Source organism: Nanorana parkeri, unplaced genomic scaffold (genome assembly GCF_000935625.1).
Source record: "Nanorana parkeri isolate BGI_ZX_2015 unplaced genomic scaffold, ASM93562v1 scaffold426, whole genome shotgun sequence".
NCBI lineage: Eukaryota > Metazoa > Chordata > Amphibia > Anura > Dicroglossidae > Nanorana > Nanorana parkeri.
In genome coordinates, this window is record NW_017306694.1 from 642,156 (window position 1) to 657,730 (window position 15,575).

Here is a 15,575-nt window from a genome sequence, read left to right on the forward strand (position 1 = left end):
CAATGGTTCTTAAAGGAGATGTCCAACAAGCTGATATGGATGGTCAGGTGTCCACAAACCAAAAGTGGAGCAATAGTTTGGTTTGGAGGAAATTGAGTGCCCTGCACAGAGCCCTGGCCTCAACCCTACTGAACACCATTGGATAGCCAATTGTGAACTAGGTCTTCTCATCCAACATCCGTACCTGACCTCACCAATGGGCACACATTCACACAGACTCTAAAATCTTGTGGAAAGGCTTCCCAGAAGAGAGGAGGATGTTGAACCCTCAAAAGGGGGGTGCGGGGCAACTCAATATTATGGCCTTGGTTGGGGAATGGGATGTCCAACAAGCTCATATAGATGGTCAGGTGTCCACAACCTTTTGGCCATATAGTGTGCATGTAGTGGAGAAATAGTTTGGTGTGGTCCAACCTTGTTCCAGCATGACTGTACCCGTGTACAAAGTCAGCTCCATAGAGACATGGTGTGACCAGTTTGGTGTGGAGGAACCTGAGTGTCCTACACAGAGCCTTGACCTCAACTCTACTGAACACCTTTGGGATAAATAGGAATGCTAATTGTGAGCCAGGGTTTCTCATCCAACATCAGCACCTGACCTCACCAATGGTACAAATTCCCTCAGACACTCCAAAGTCTTGTAGAGAACCTTACCAGAAGGGTGGAGGATGTTGTAGCTGCAAAGTGGGGCCAACTCTATATTAATGGCTTTGGAATGGGATGTGCAACAGGATTAGGTACGTGTAATAGTCAGGTGTTCACAGACTTTCGGTTATACAGTGTACCAGCAGATGAACCAGGACAGGATGCATTTGAAAAATGCAACACCAAATACATTTGAGCAAGAGATCACTTCATACGGTCCACTGAAATGTTCCAGATCCTTCACAAATGTGTGTGAGAAGCAAAAGCTTGCCTACAACGTGCCCTTACTGCAGTGTGTTTTGTAGCACAGCAATGCAGGCACCTTGCTTTATTTATTGGTGAGAGCATTTATTGGATTTTGGAATAGCTACCTTTAGCTTAAGCTGCACCGCCTCACTTCTCCTCGCCCCCTATAAATCCCTTTATTGATAATAAGCTGGAGTTCCAAGAACACCTGTTGGCGAGCCAGCTAAATATGCAAGCCGGGTATTCTCAGCTCTTCCCACTGCAGGCTATTTGCTGTCTCTCACACCGAGATGGAGGAACTTCCTAGCACAGAATTGTGAGAGAAGGCGGAGTCACACCCACCAGCGCATATGAACTTCTACAACTCGTCTTAATGGTAAGGGACGTCTGAGTTCATAACAGCTGCAGTGTTTGCTGGACAGAGTTAGTCGTTCTCTAAACAAAGTTAAGTGTTGCCTGCAGGGCCGGATTTCCTACGAGGCCTGGCCTTGGGGCAGCAAAGAGTAGAGGGGCAGCAGGGGGTGTGCTTATCTCCCGACGCCCGGGAGATGCAGTTCCGGGCGGTTGTGTTCTACATTTAGCCCGGCTTTGGGCACGCAGGGCTAAAATGTACAGCGGGAAACCTGCCGCTTGTTTTGTACAAGTGATACACATTGAGGAACCTGGCAATGGGGCAGAAGAGAAAGTAAATCCGGCCCTGGTTGCCTGCAGTTCTTTTAAAGGAACACCTTAATGGTTGTTGGTCAATTTAAGTTTTTGAGTTTACAAAATGTTTTTTTATCCCTCGTCATTATCTGTGCAAAATTGTTTCTCTACAAATGATTGGTGCTTTGAACTTACTTGCACAGATCTGAACAAGCTCCAGACTAGCTGACTTTTACTGCAGACAGAAAACCCAGAAGGTGAGGTGGGGAGAGAACCTTCCAGTGACTCAGTCAGCTGTGTGTGTAATCTGATACGCTGCATCTCAGGTCAATTCACAGCATAGTAGTAAACCATATTTCTAAAACTATCCTTGCTTCTGAAGCCTGCAAGAGGTAAAAATGAAACATTTGTATATAGTATTTAGACATAAAAATACTCACAAAGAGTTATCCATTTCCAAGAAAGGATCAATACACTCAAAACTGGTGTGTTGTTTTTTGGTGAATCCTGGTAATTTAAGTCCAAGAGGTATCCCGCCATACTTCTTACTGGCATACCCCTTCAGATTAGTGCTGAAATGACTGCGGATGGCGCCGTTCAGATCAATGAAGAGACAAGATGTCACCAGCACACCGGAGCTATGTGTACAAGCACAAGTCATTTATTGAAGCATATTGTCACGAGGAGGGCCACGAAGGGCCTCTTTAATCACCTTGCTGAGCCAAATAAAGGGAGCCTGCGCGGCCCCAAAATGTTGCCCTCCTTATGACAATATTCCTCAATAAAAGTAATTTGCTTAGACACATATCTCCTGCGTGCTGGTGACATCTTGTTTCTTCCAGGAAATTTAAAAGAGAACTATGGGGTAACCTTTTAATCCCCATAGTTCCCTTTAGGGTCACGGGAGGACAAATACTAACCTCCTCCTGTGACCCAAAGCTCAGTATATAGCGGCTCAGTATAAAGCGGGTTGTTGCCCGCTGTATACTAAAAGCGCCGCAGCCGGGACGGATCCTGACATTACTGTCGAGATTCACCCAGCTGGCTGATTGACAACTGTCTCTGCCTATCTAGAGGCAGAACCAAGCTGTGCCCACCCCCTCCGTTCCTCCAGTCAGCGCTGGAGGATCGGAGCGGGGGGATCCCTGCGGGGAGCGGTGACTAACTGTATCGCTCTCTGCAGGGAGATGATCGGGAAGTGAGCGAGCGACGGTATGTGTTCACTCACCTCCTGATCAATAGAGCCGACATGTGACAGTTTCAACGTCACACGTCGGCTCAAACTATGAGGATGAGTGTAAATCACTCACCTCATAGTTCACCTTCAAGTCCCTTGATAGTTTTTGGAGTATGAACCACATTTCCTGTCTTGTCTTGTACCCTCAGCCCTCCTGCTGCTTCTCTATATACCCAGCAGGGATGGTGTGATCCTTGGCAGCTGCCCATATATGTGGCTGTTTGATAGGTCAATAGGAAAGTTCAGTTCCATGTTTGTTCGAGCTCGAAAGGCAACTGAAGAACGAAAATGGTGATTTCCATCAACCGCAGAGATGGGAAGGAAATGTCCCCCTTTCTTTTCCATTACAACCAGACGAAGCCGCTGGAGCGGCAATGCTGGGGCCCTGCGCTGCTAGGGCCAGTCCTCCGCCTCCTCGCCCTTCACCATCGGCCGATAGTCATGTAAGGGGCCCGGGCCCCTTACATGAGTATCGGCCGTACCCCCCTGATGGCTGCCCTGATTACAACGCCATCTTTATTAACAGCATTGAAGCTGTCCATTTTATGCCCAATTCAGACTCGTGAGTGTTAAATTGCTTAGCTTCTGACGAAGACTTGAGATCATGTATAAAATTCCCGGTGGCTCAATAGTGCTTGAAAGCAACATAAAATTGCCACGCGTATGATCACTTTTAGAGGGTCAGAGACTTTTAGAAGGTCCAAGAGCATCCACCAAAAACTGCAACATCCCTTCTGCAGGGACTGGCACTTTAAACCTGTGAGGATGGAAATATGACTGCTGTCACTGATCCGTCACCCACATTCTGGCTCCACTTGTAGCCAGTCCAGCTAGGAAAACAGATAAAATGTGACACCTACAGGCAGAATAAGATTTTTATAGGAAATATATTCCAATGCACCCACCAAGTAAGTCCGCACATAAAAAATAACACAAATAAAAGGACTAAAAAAATGAAGTTTCATCTGGGTATTCAGATATAAATGAAATGTTTTAGTTTTTTTTCCTAGGTGTTGGGGGCTGTTTCCCTTGATATTGCAGCTTGAGATAATTTTGTACCGTTTTACTTTATATAATTGAACGTCACCCTTATAAAAAAAAAAGAATAAAACAAAAACATCAGGTGATCCACATAAAATCTTAGAGGCGGCAGGCAGAGACTTCGGGACCCAGGAACCCAGAAGAGGTTTATTCCGCTTAACGATTCATCATATAGTACATAAATAAAGTGACTTTCTTTTGACAGTTTTTAACTGCGATAACATGACTGGAGCTTTAAGAGCTGGTTAAAAAATATTTGAGATAAAATTGCAAATCATCTACATTTTTTGAACGGTTGATTTTTACTTATTTTGTTCGGGTTAGTTTGAGTTCTTTCAAAATACTAAGCTTAGGCCTGATTTGCCACCAGATTATTTGGAGGAGTTAAAAAAAAAAAAAGACATGACGTAAATTTTTTTTTTTTATGGAATATAATGTAAAATAAGGCAGGAGATTTTGGAAAAACAAAAATAAAATAATTGTATAAAATTGTTGAATAAAAATAGGTCGCTAAGGACTTGCCACCGAGAATCCAGCATGCATAAAAGAGAGAATATAGAGCAACGTTAAAAACAGAAGAAAGATTGTATGCGGGGCAAACAGTTGATTCAACAAGTTTCCAAAAGTTATTTTGATGTTTATGTTCATAGATGGCCATAAATCGGGCCAGCAAGAGAGCTGCGGCCCTTGTTTTTTCAAGAATGTGAAATGGTCATACGATGACTGATCACCAACAGTTGGGGCAATGTTTTTAAAAGAAATAAAAGAAAGGGAGTGGAAATTCAATGTTTGGGGGTTCACAGCTCTTTCTATGCCAGTCTCCCTGGCAGAGTTTCTTACAAAATTAACTTTTTGGCAAGTTGTGGTAAAACGAGGCCAAGAATAACAGCGATCGCTAAGGACGGCCAAGAAATGTGGCCCTGCGCAGAAAAATAACCGTTGGCGTGTGTTATGTTTGGCCTTCACAGAGGCCGCCTTGGTGGCATCTACCTGGAGCTTAAACAAAGTATTTTTTGTAGCCCAAAGTCACATATCCAAACAGAGCACATTTAACATGATGGCAATTAAAACGTCCAGCAAACGTGAAACAAGCTTTTGAGTCAGAGAGCTAACTTTTTTTTTTGAAAGAAAAAGGTTCACTTTCATAAAAGGTTTTTTTTTTTTTTCACATTGTACATATGAAGAATGGCATAAAGAAACAACACCACCATTTGAATTTCTGTCATTATACAGTGCTAAAAAATATTTCTGACAAATGATGCAATGAATTAACATTAAAACCAGATAGGAGAAAGATTTCTTAGAAAAAAGTTCTGCTTGAGTTAAAAATCCAAAAAACACCTGGCCTCAAAAAAAGGGAACATAGAATATTTATATATATATATAGATATATCATTTTTTTTTAAGGGGAGTTAAGAAAGTTATAAAATAGAAACATAGTTTACTTTTTCTTTTTTTAATATATCTAGACAGTTCTTTTCTTCCTCTGCGCTGCTGAAAATGATAACAGAATACAATATGAAAAAAACAAAAAGTAATAAAATAAATTACATTTAACTTACTAATCTGGGAACAGCCAACCAGCAGAATTATTAATAATAAAATTGTCATTACATAACTAAGAGGCAGTTTAAATGAAAAACAAAAACCCCAAAACGTACAAACAGAAAAAAATATATAACTGACATGCAATACTAGGAGTTTCTCCATGGGGGACCCAAAGCGGGTCTTCATGTCAGGGATAAAAATCCTCACCTAGAATGAGCGGTAAATAGCTAAACTGTTATAAGGGGTGACAGTATCTCACATCCAGCCTGTCCAGAGGAAGCTTGTCTACATGAATAGCAGTTTAAACAAAAATTTGCATAATTTATTTCTAAATCAGCATGCAAAAGAAAAAAAAAAAATCGAAATAACAAATTTATTTTTTTATTATGGGGGATTTTTATGAATCTGCAATTTTATTTCTCCACTTATGAAAAGTTTTGAATGAGGACGGAGTAGAAGTGTACCAAAAACATCAACAGCAAAAAGTTTGCTCAGCAAACTTGTACTAGAACAGCACAGTATTAACCGAGTTCCAGTGAGGTGAAAATGTCAATTGCATTCATAAACGTTATTGCACAGGAACTTCTGTTTCTCTGCAATTGTCACGTACAGACAAAAAAAAAAAAATGGCTGTAATCCCAAAAAATACAAAAATTCTTCGGAAACTTGATGCAGTACAAGAAATCCGTAAAATAACTCCTGGCCTGCATATACATACACGTATACAATGGGCCTACTTATTTCCTAATTAAGTTTCCATTTAAGGCCTTGGCACGATCCGAGTCCCCCGAAAACCTTTCCACTCTCCTAATGTACAGCGGAATATAACTTTGTCGCACCAAGCACAGGATCAAGAAGAGAAGAAAAATCAGGGAACTATGGTAAACCTGGTGGCCAAATTAGATACATTAAAATGATATATATATATATATATGTACATACATACATATGTACATACATACATACACATATTTATATACACACACACACACATATATGTGTGTGTGTGTAAAAAAAAAGGTTTTAAAATTTTTACAAAAAAATGTCCCCCCAAAATGCAATTTTCTTTATTTTCGCCTGTTCTCCTCCAGCTATCTCAAGTGCAAATATTCATTAAAAGGCTTCTTAAAGTCTGGTGACAATTAGGATGTGGGATTTCATCCCGTGCTAAGCATGGTAGGAACCATGGGCACGCTCACACGCACACAAAATACATAAAATATTTATTTTTATCACTCTATTTTTAAGTCTCTCGCCATCACCTGAGAACTGCAACTACAGTTTAAAATAAAATACCTTTTTTTTGTTTTGTTTTTTTACCAGCTGCTGGTCAATTGTCAGTTCTTTAAGAGATTGTCTAAGAAGTAATACTGTCCTAAACTTAAGACAGACCAGAAATTAAAAAAATAATAATTATAAGCTAATTCAGCACGTCATTACAAATTTGGCACTTGCTAATAAGAAATGCAACAGATGAGGAAATATGTCCATGGTACAGATGGAAAAGATTGGGGTGTCCACACGCACACACACAGGCACACACACACGACAGTCCCTTGGATCCACCCACAACGCCAGGGAAAATGATGGAAGGGTAGGTGCCAGTCAGGAGCTTCTATTTCTTTTTTTTTTTCAGGTGCGTTACCAAAAAAAAAAATTCTTATTCCTCTTTAAACTTTAGCACAAAACGACAAAACACATTCACAAGCCACTTGTTGGCACTGTGTACCTGAGTGAGATTTTCTAGAACATTGTAGAACAAACAGCCAAGTTTTTTGTTGTTTTTTTTTTTTTTGTTTTTTATATATGAAAAAAAAAAAAAGGTTGAAGGGTAAGACGTCAGTGCTGAGCAGCTAGATTACTGGCATTAGTTTACCCATAGCTTATCCCGTTCTTTTGGTGGAAAATCTGTGGTATTTTGTGTTTTTCAATTTATTTTTTCTAACCCGTTGGGTCAAGAGTTTATTCCGTCAGTTAAAGTCCCAGCAATTTTTTTATTTTTATTTAAAGAACAGTTAAAGTAACAGTCAGTGTATCCAAAAAGCTCATGCTTCACCACTGATGAAGGCAAGTCGGGGTTTGGCATTATTAAGTCCTCAAAGTTCCAGCCGTTTACCCCCCCTGCATCAGTTGGCTTGTCCCGCACTGTGATGTTCACTGTCACTGACAAAATCTGCGTCTGGATCGTCGTCCTCCTCGTACTCGTCATAAATTTCACCGTTCATGTGGTCGTTTTGGATCTCCTCCTTGATGTGGGGCTCCTCTCCTTTGATGCTGAAAGTGCTTTGGATGACCTGCATGCCGGGCTCAGGACTGCTCGAGACGCTCGAATGCTCCGACGGCAAGTGAGGTGATGGCATGCCCGCCATTGCGATGGCTCCTGGGTACACCACTCCCGTTGTAGTGATGGGGATTTGTGCTTGTTGCCTGTAACAAGATGGGAGAGTGTTAAAAAGTGGCACAGCATACAAATCTATTTAGACATTTCTGATAACACGTAGCGTAAACATCCCGGCAAGGCTATATGTTAAAAGAGAACTATGGCCCAAACTTTTTGGGCCACAGTTCTCTTTAGAGTCACAGGAGGACATTTACTGTGTCGGCCTGGGACCCAAAACTCAGCATATAGCAGGCGATTGCTATATGATGACTCAGCAAAGCTTTGTTTGGGATGCAGCTCCATGCAATCATCATCCTCCCTTAGACATCTCTGCCTGTCCTTGCATGTGTCCAGAACCACTGTGACCTGAGCGACTAGGGTGATCCTTGTTGGAACACCCACTTCCTTTCCTACATAGAAAAGGGAAGGATTGTTGGCCGCTCATCCAGATTTGTCACAAGTTGGGAAGTAAGGACACCATACATGGTCCAGTCCTTTTAAAATATCCCCAAGGTAGGGCAGAGACATGACAACACTCATTTCCTGTCTTGTTCCTTCATAACTTAGCTATTCTGACCAAAAGATCTAGTTAAAATGTTTGTTTGACAAGTCTATCTACATCAGTCTATGGAAGACTGACATACACATGGCATAGCATATGTATAACAATCTCCCATATCCCCAATTTAAATTTGGCCATCTCTCACTAGGAAGTATTTTGGCCAAAAGGGATTCCCTTACCTAAATATTTGTATACTTTGTGTGTCGGTAGGGGTGGTATATGAATATTACATAGTGTGAACACTTAGCTAGTGTACTCCGCCTGTGACAACTTTTTTAGTGCCCGGTAGCGGTGCAGGAAATCTAATTTCTGCCTAGAGGTAAGCAGAACTACCTACCCTACATTAAAATACTGTCTCATTTCTTGCCGCCGGCTGCGCATAATTGCCTTGTACTCGCCGATCCGCAGCTTCTTGCCGTCAACTAAGCAGGTACGTTTTGGCCGCGGCTTGTACTTGTAGTCTGGGTATTTCTCCAGGTGCTGCTTGCTGAGTCGAGCTTGTTCCTCGTAGTAAGGCTGCTTCTCCAGATTCGTCATGGCTTTCCAGCGAGACCCTGAGTACATAAAACCAAAACAAAAACTATGAAAGGGCTGACTATAGAGAGACGATGCGCTTTGGAGGGTTAAATACTCCCCTTTCATTAGGGCTAATGAACAAATAAAAAGATGACCATTTATCAATTCAGAAAAGATATAAAATGTTATAAATATCTAGTAGTACACAGGAATTCTCCAGAACTTTCCTCAATCAAAGAATGGTTTATCCTCTTGGAGCATGTGAGATTGGTGGAAGAATTGACTCACTCGCTATATGATCGCTCCGTTAAATTTGAAGCAACAGGGCAACCTTGACTCAAGTTTCAGGAATCATCAATCTATATGCAGACTGTATATGAATTGTGTCTCCGATCAATACATTCTGATTCTATAACATCCTAAGGTATAACTGCTGCCTAAACTGTTACCTTCGGCTGCATCTGTGTCCAGTATACCTGCTTCAATCTGGTTATTATTATTATTCGTTTTGTTTCCTTTTTACACACTCTCCTTTCTCCACTTCTCACCCTATTCCTTATCTTCTCCACCCTCCCCCCCCCAATCCCCCCCAATTGTAGTCTTGGTATTTCTCCTTCTTTCTCCAATCCTCCTTTTTGCCCACAAGAGTTACGATCCCACATCTCTGTGGTTATGGTCATTGGTTAGACGTTATGATACTCCATGTGCCTTAGTTCATAGGCTCTAAACCTTTAACCTGACCATGTTTGTAGGATGCACAGCTTTATCATTCAAGCATCCGTTGGAATTGAATGATTCAAAAAAATAGAAAAATCTAATAGTAGCTTCATATCATAAAGAATCTTTCACAAATAAACAGAACGTTTCTTTTTTTTTTTAAATACGAATGCTGTTATGATACCATGTCCAGAAATATTATAAGTACATGGTTACAACACACAGCGAGGTTAATGCTAATAAAGTATCCAATATTGTTTAAAAAATGTGCAGGACAAACAATTAACAATTAGATTTCAGCTATTTCCTGCTGAATCATCCTGAATTTGATCTGTGGATGGCTCTGCCAGCACCCCCCGACTCAACAAGTTTTGATTTGATGAGCCACCCGGGCGGGAAACTCTCAGCCAAATCGGGACTGCAGCCAAACATGTTCTGCCGTTTCCCCCTCAGTTTATATATATATATATACACACACACACACATACAGATTGCGGTATTCGTTTCCACATTCCAGATATCCTTTTGCTTTCTCCGCACGGCCTATAACCCGTCCTGTCACTTTGGATTACAATTTTTTGCCTCTGGATAGATCTGTTACCAGCTTTTTGTGCTCTCCACAAGTAACGGAAAAAAGCCCATTAATTATGCTAACGTTTCAACCAAAAACTTGGCTGCGGTTGGTGACCTACACCCCAGATGAGGTCTTATATTATTTTGTTTTGTGTCTTAATGTTTTAAGTCAGGAATGGCAATACACATTTCATATCTATACAGTTGATAAATGACCAGATCCATTCACTGTGTTTGGTCATTACCAGGTAAATTATGGAAGGAACTTATCAAAACTGGAGCAGACAGAATCTGGAGCAGCTGAGCAGGGCAACTAATCAGCTTCTCTCTTCAGTTTGTTCAGTTGAGATTTGAAAATGAAAGATAGAAGCTGATTGGTTGCCATGCACAGCTGCTCCAGATTTTGTCTGCTCCAGTTTTGATAAATTCCCCTCAATGTTTTTGCTGCAGCAACGTGAAAAACAATCTTACCTAAACTTTGGAATCTGCATTTAAAAACATAAAAACTGCCCCATATATATTTGGATTGTCAGCTCTTATGGGCAGGGCCCTCCTTAGCATCTTGTCTAGAGTTGTATTGAAATTGTAATGTCTTCCTTATATTGTAAAGAGCTGTGCTAACCGTTGGCACTATATAAATCCTGTATAATAATAATCTGATCCTCCTCAGAGTTGTCCAAGAACAAGCAGTCATGTACCTTTTTTTCTATTTGGGACAACGTATGTGAATGTGTTGCATGGATTGAATAAGCTGTCTAATACAGAGGAGGCACTGCTGTGACACAGATGCTGAACATCTACAACGGTGACTGTGCGTGCTGCAATCAAATCATTTCACTGCAAACTCAGACAGATCTCGTCTGCCGGGCCCGAAACTGTCAGATAATGAGAGCTGACAATGTGTAAGTCAGACTTCAAACATACGCCCTGTCAAACCTGAGCACCGATTCCTCTTGTGTGCCTGACAAGATAAAAGACAGAAGGAGAATCTTCCCACTAATAACACAGAGCAGGCAGAGAAAGAACACTAAACTGACCAACTAAACTGTCACACGTATGCTAATAGCACAATCAATGATGCTGTGTGACTGTGGCGGGACATTGAAGTGTAAGCTCTTCTGGTGTGAAGACTGATATAAATGGCTGTGGTCTCTGTACAGTACGGCAGAATATGTCAGAGCTTTATACATGTATAATAATAATAATGTGTGACTGTGGTGGGGATATTAGAGTGTAAGCTCCTCTGGTGACTGCTTAGCGGTCTCTGTACAGCACTGTGAAATATGTCAGAGCTATATAAATGTATAATAATTGTGACTGTGGTGGGGATATTAGAGTGTAAGCACCTCTGGTGCAGAGACCGATGTGATTGACTCAGTGTTCTCTGTACAGCACTGCAGGATATGTCAGAACTATATTAATGTATAATAATTATAGTGTTGGACTGTGGTGGGTACATTAGAGTGTAAGCTCCTCTGGTGCAGAGACCGATGTGATCGGCTCATTGCTCTCTGTACAGCACTGCAGAATATGTCAGAGCTATATAATATAAACGTATACTAATAATATTCCCTTCTCTGTGCACTTGCTGCGTCTTCCCCGTTTCTTCCCTTTCGCTCTCTGTTGTTCAGAAACCGAGCAGATCAAAGCCTAGTTTCCGGGGCAGAGAAGTCTGTCATATATTTTTTTTAACGTGATCTGCAATGAATTTGCACGTCGTCTGCGAACTACTGTATGAATAATGGAAGAAAGATGTGTGCGCACGCTCCTGATCCCGGGCCAAACAGTCAGAGGCGATTCCTTCTGTTAACAATTTCAGGGGAACGGCTGATTAAGACCAGACCTCGCTGTCGTATAAAACACTCTAAACCCTTTAAAATGTCAGCGGAGCTCTCGGGAGACGCAGAAATGTCAGCCCGGCTCAAGTGTCTATTTTAAAGAGAATGTGTCTATAAGGTATCAGTGGAGACAAAGGAGGCCCCCACCTACACCATGGTGACATATGGGCAGGATGCCACTATCTTCTACATAGTTGGTATGCTTTGCAGTGATACAATGTAGCAGATATATAATACGATGGAGTAAAACAGATTCATGATACCACGGAGCAGATTCATGATTTCACAGAACTGATCCACAATAGATTCAGGATACCATGGAGCACATTCAGGATACCATGGAGCACATTCAGGATACCATGGAGCACATTCAGGATACCATGGAGCACATTCATGATACCATGGAGCACATTCATGATACCATGGAGCACATTCTTGATATGATGGAGCATATTCATGATACAATGGAGCAGATTCATGATACCATGGAGCAGATTCTTGATACGATGGAGCACATTCATGATACAATGGAGCACATTCATGAAACCATGGAGCAGATTCAGGATAGCATGGAGCAGATTCATGATACAATGGAGCAGATTCTTGATATGATGGAGCATATTCATGATACAATGGAGCAGTTTGGTGGTGCACTCTGTGACATGATTGTGCAGTTTCCTCAATGTCGATACAATGTAGCAGATCCATAGATTAGCCTGTGTTGCTCCTAACAGTCAGAGTATCTTTCATTTCTCCTTCATAGCTAATAAAAGGTATAAAATAATCTGACAGATGACTATGGGGAGTACACCGTTCCTAAAGTGTAAATCCAACCCCATTTTCACTTAGTTCTGGATGGAGTGGGAAAGGATTACAATCCCTTCTAAAAGAAGGAAAAGGATTAGAACTTTCCTGGACAGGACTAACACCTCAATGATTGCTTGTAGTGCCTGCAGTTGCATTTATTGCATAATAATGGGTTATCTGTTAGTAGGCAGCAAGGTAAAAATAATTGATGGACCCGATTCTCACCATAGATATGAATCCCAGTCCTTAACTAGAAGTCAGTAAATTTCAGACTCTTACTGTCTGTGTTCAGGTTAATACATCAGATCAGCTTTGTGATACAGCAGACTGATGATACAACATCACAATGGTACACACAATTTTGGGCACTTGTCATGTGACCATACCTAGTATTTTGCTGATGTTTGAATTGTGCATGTCAGGGAAAGCCTGCAGAATCTTCCTCCGCTCGTCCTTTGCCCACACCATGAAGGCGTTCATTGGGCGTTTGATATGTGGCTCGCTGCTGCCGCGTCCCCGGGACTCTCGATATATCCGGGACTCGGACACGCCAGCACTCCCTGCAGAAAAACAATGAGAGGAGAGTCAGACAACGTACATGGTGAAGAGGTTGTGAATATCAGGTAGGGATGTCCAGATACCAAGAATCGTACTTGGTACAAGTACTGTTAATGTTCCAGCTCCAAGACTAAACCAAGTACAAACCAGACCAAGTACAAGTACTGATACTTGCCCAAGTACTCACAGACACAAGTACTGATACATTTTTGTTTAGTGTCATGTGACAGTTTCTCTAAAACAATACAGACTAATGATTTCAGGACAGTGGTGGAGCGCCAGAGCCAGGTCCCAGCTGCAACCGCTGCAACCCTGGTAGTGCTCATGAAAATGCCAAGTATCGGCACTGGTATCTGAACATCCCTAATATCAGGAATCTCCGGCTCCTGTACATTATACATACATTTTATACCAGGGGTAGACAAATTCCGGCCCTCTACCTGTGGTGTAACTACAAATTCCATGAGGCATTGCAATACTCTGAAAGCCACAGGCATGGCTCCTAGAGGTACAGGCATGATGGGATATGTAGTTTCACCACAGCTGGAGGGCCAGAGTTTGCCTTCCCCTTCTTGTATACATTCCATATTACAAAGGAGGACAGGATTAGAGGCTGGGTGGTGCGGCCCAAGGTTGTGCAGAAAGTCATTTACAGCAGAGAAATGAGAAATCCAGTGTTCAGTATGGATGATCGGTACGGAACAGCCAGTCCTTACCATCAGAGTCTCCGCTCAGATTAAAATCCATCATGGTGTGACTGAACTTTCCGTCATCATTTTGCTTGACTGCCATCTGCTGGGACAGACAATCCAAGGACTGCTTGTCCTGTGGGGTGAAAAAAAAAAAAAATACACACTTTAGTTATAATGCCGTCAGAGAACAATGCAAGAAGCTCATCGGTGATCTTAGTACATAGAGAGGTGTGTGTGCCTCATGGTAGGAGGACTTTCTGCATGCATCCCAGCGTTATATATGCACAAACATATTGTAGTAATAACTCTCTGCATCTGCTGAGATCTGCCTAAGTTACCAATAAATATGATATTTTCCTTGGCAAACCTGACAACCAGAACAATTAGTTGTCAGCATAGGAGTCATGGCTGCTCTTTGATGGTAGTTTATTATTCAAATTCCAATATCCCTGCATCCTATTTGTACTGCAGATCATAAACTTTCTATATGCACAGCGCCATCTAGTGGTAATGGAGTGAAGATTCACATTTGTAAGGAACCAGGGGATGCCAGTTTTCATTTATTTTTGTATGACTCGGAACTGTCTGCAGTGAGGTGCATAGAAGGAGCCAAAGGCATGATGGATTTTTTCACACCTCAGGGATTGTAAACGCAATGTGGACCCAAAATAGTGTTAACATATGTTTACATATACAAATTATACTGCAATGTGCTTCTCCAAGAGCCTGCTTGCTCATCAACAGTCTATTTTGAAATCTTAATAGATGTCATGACTAGAGTCTGTGTTCACGTAGGTGGAGTTGTATTAATGATGATTTAGGAGACAAAGGCTGTTGGACACCTCCTCCAGATTCGGTTAAATTGCCGATTACATCGCTCACTATGGCGGAGTCCGTGAATCACATTATCACAATCTGTCCTTCTGTCTCTTGCAGAAACCTTGGGGACATCTAGGTAGAAGGTATGAAGGACAACCGTCCCTGAGTCATATGTCATCCGAGAAATTAATTGTGTCACGCTGATGAAGGCGCCCATCCGAAAGCCAATAAAATCTGTTGAATATCTTGTAATTGGCAGGCAGATCCGGGCATAAAGATCGCTAATTAGTTATGGGTGGTTCAGGACGCCCACAATGAAATCACAAGCAAATATTTCTGATATTGTGGCAGCAGCTCAGCGGAGTCACCAGCTGTTACAGATCAGAAGATGGAAATGTATTAAGTGATGTGTCACTACAGGAAGGGTTGGAGGCCTCACATAACACATCGCAGGAAAACTGCACCAGTCAGCCCAGACATGGGAAAATAATACTAGGGGCAGTAAATCATCCAATCTAGGGAAACAACAATACCACCGGGCATGACTGAAGGTAAACATGTCACCATATTGGACAAGACAAATGCAACTCCAGTGGTGAGATTTCTCCAATGGTTTGTGCTTCTGCCTCTTACACAATGATGACCTTTTCCCAAAAGTTTGTGTCTCTGCCCCTCCAACAATGGGGAGAGTTCCTCACAGGCGTTTTTGCCTCTGCCCCTCCCACAATGAGATTTCCCAAAGGTAGTTTTT

The 15,575-nt window shown here is 41.7% G+C and overlaps 1 protein-coding gene across 1 annotated transcript in view; it reads right to left on the minus strand.

Moving 5' to 3' along the window:
- Positions 1-6,682: 6,682 nt before the first annotated feature.
- SOX5 (SRY-box 5) overlaps positions 6,683-15,575 on the minus strand; it is a 230,170-nt gene continuing 221,277 nt past the window's right edge. Inside the window, exons 11-14 of the mRNA XM_018560020.1 lie at positions 14,030-14,138; positions 13,142-13,315; positions 8,642-8,858; positions 6,683-7,789 (exon numbers count right to left, since the gene is read on the minus strand). Coding sequence (XP_018415522.1) covers positions 7,489-7,789; positions 8,642-8,858; positions 13,142-13,315; positions 14,030-14,138 — 801 coding nt within the window. The 3' untranslated portion in view covers positions 6,683-7,488. The remainder of the gene's footprint in view (positions 7,790-8,641; positions 8,859-13,141; positions 13,316-14,029; positions 14,139-15,575) is intronic.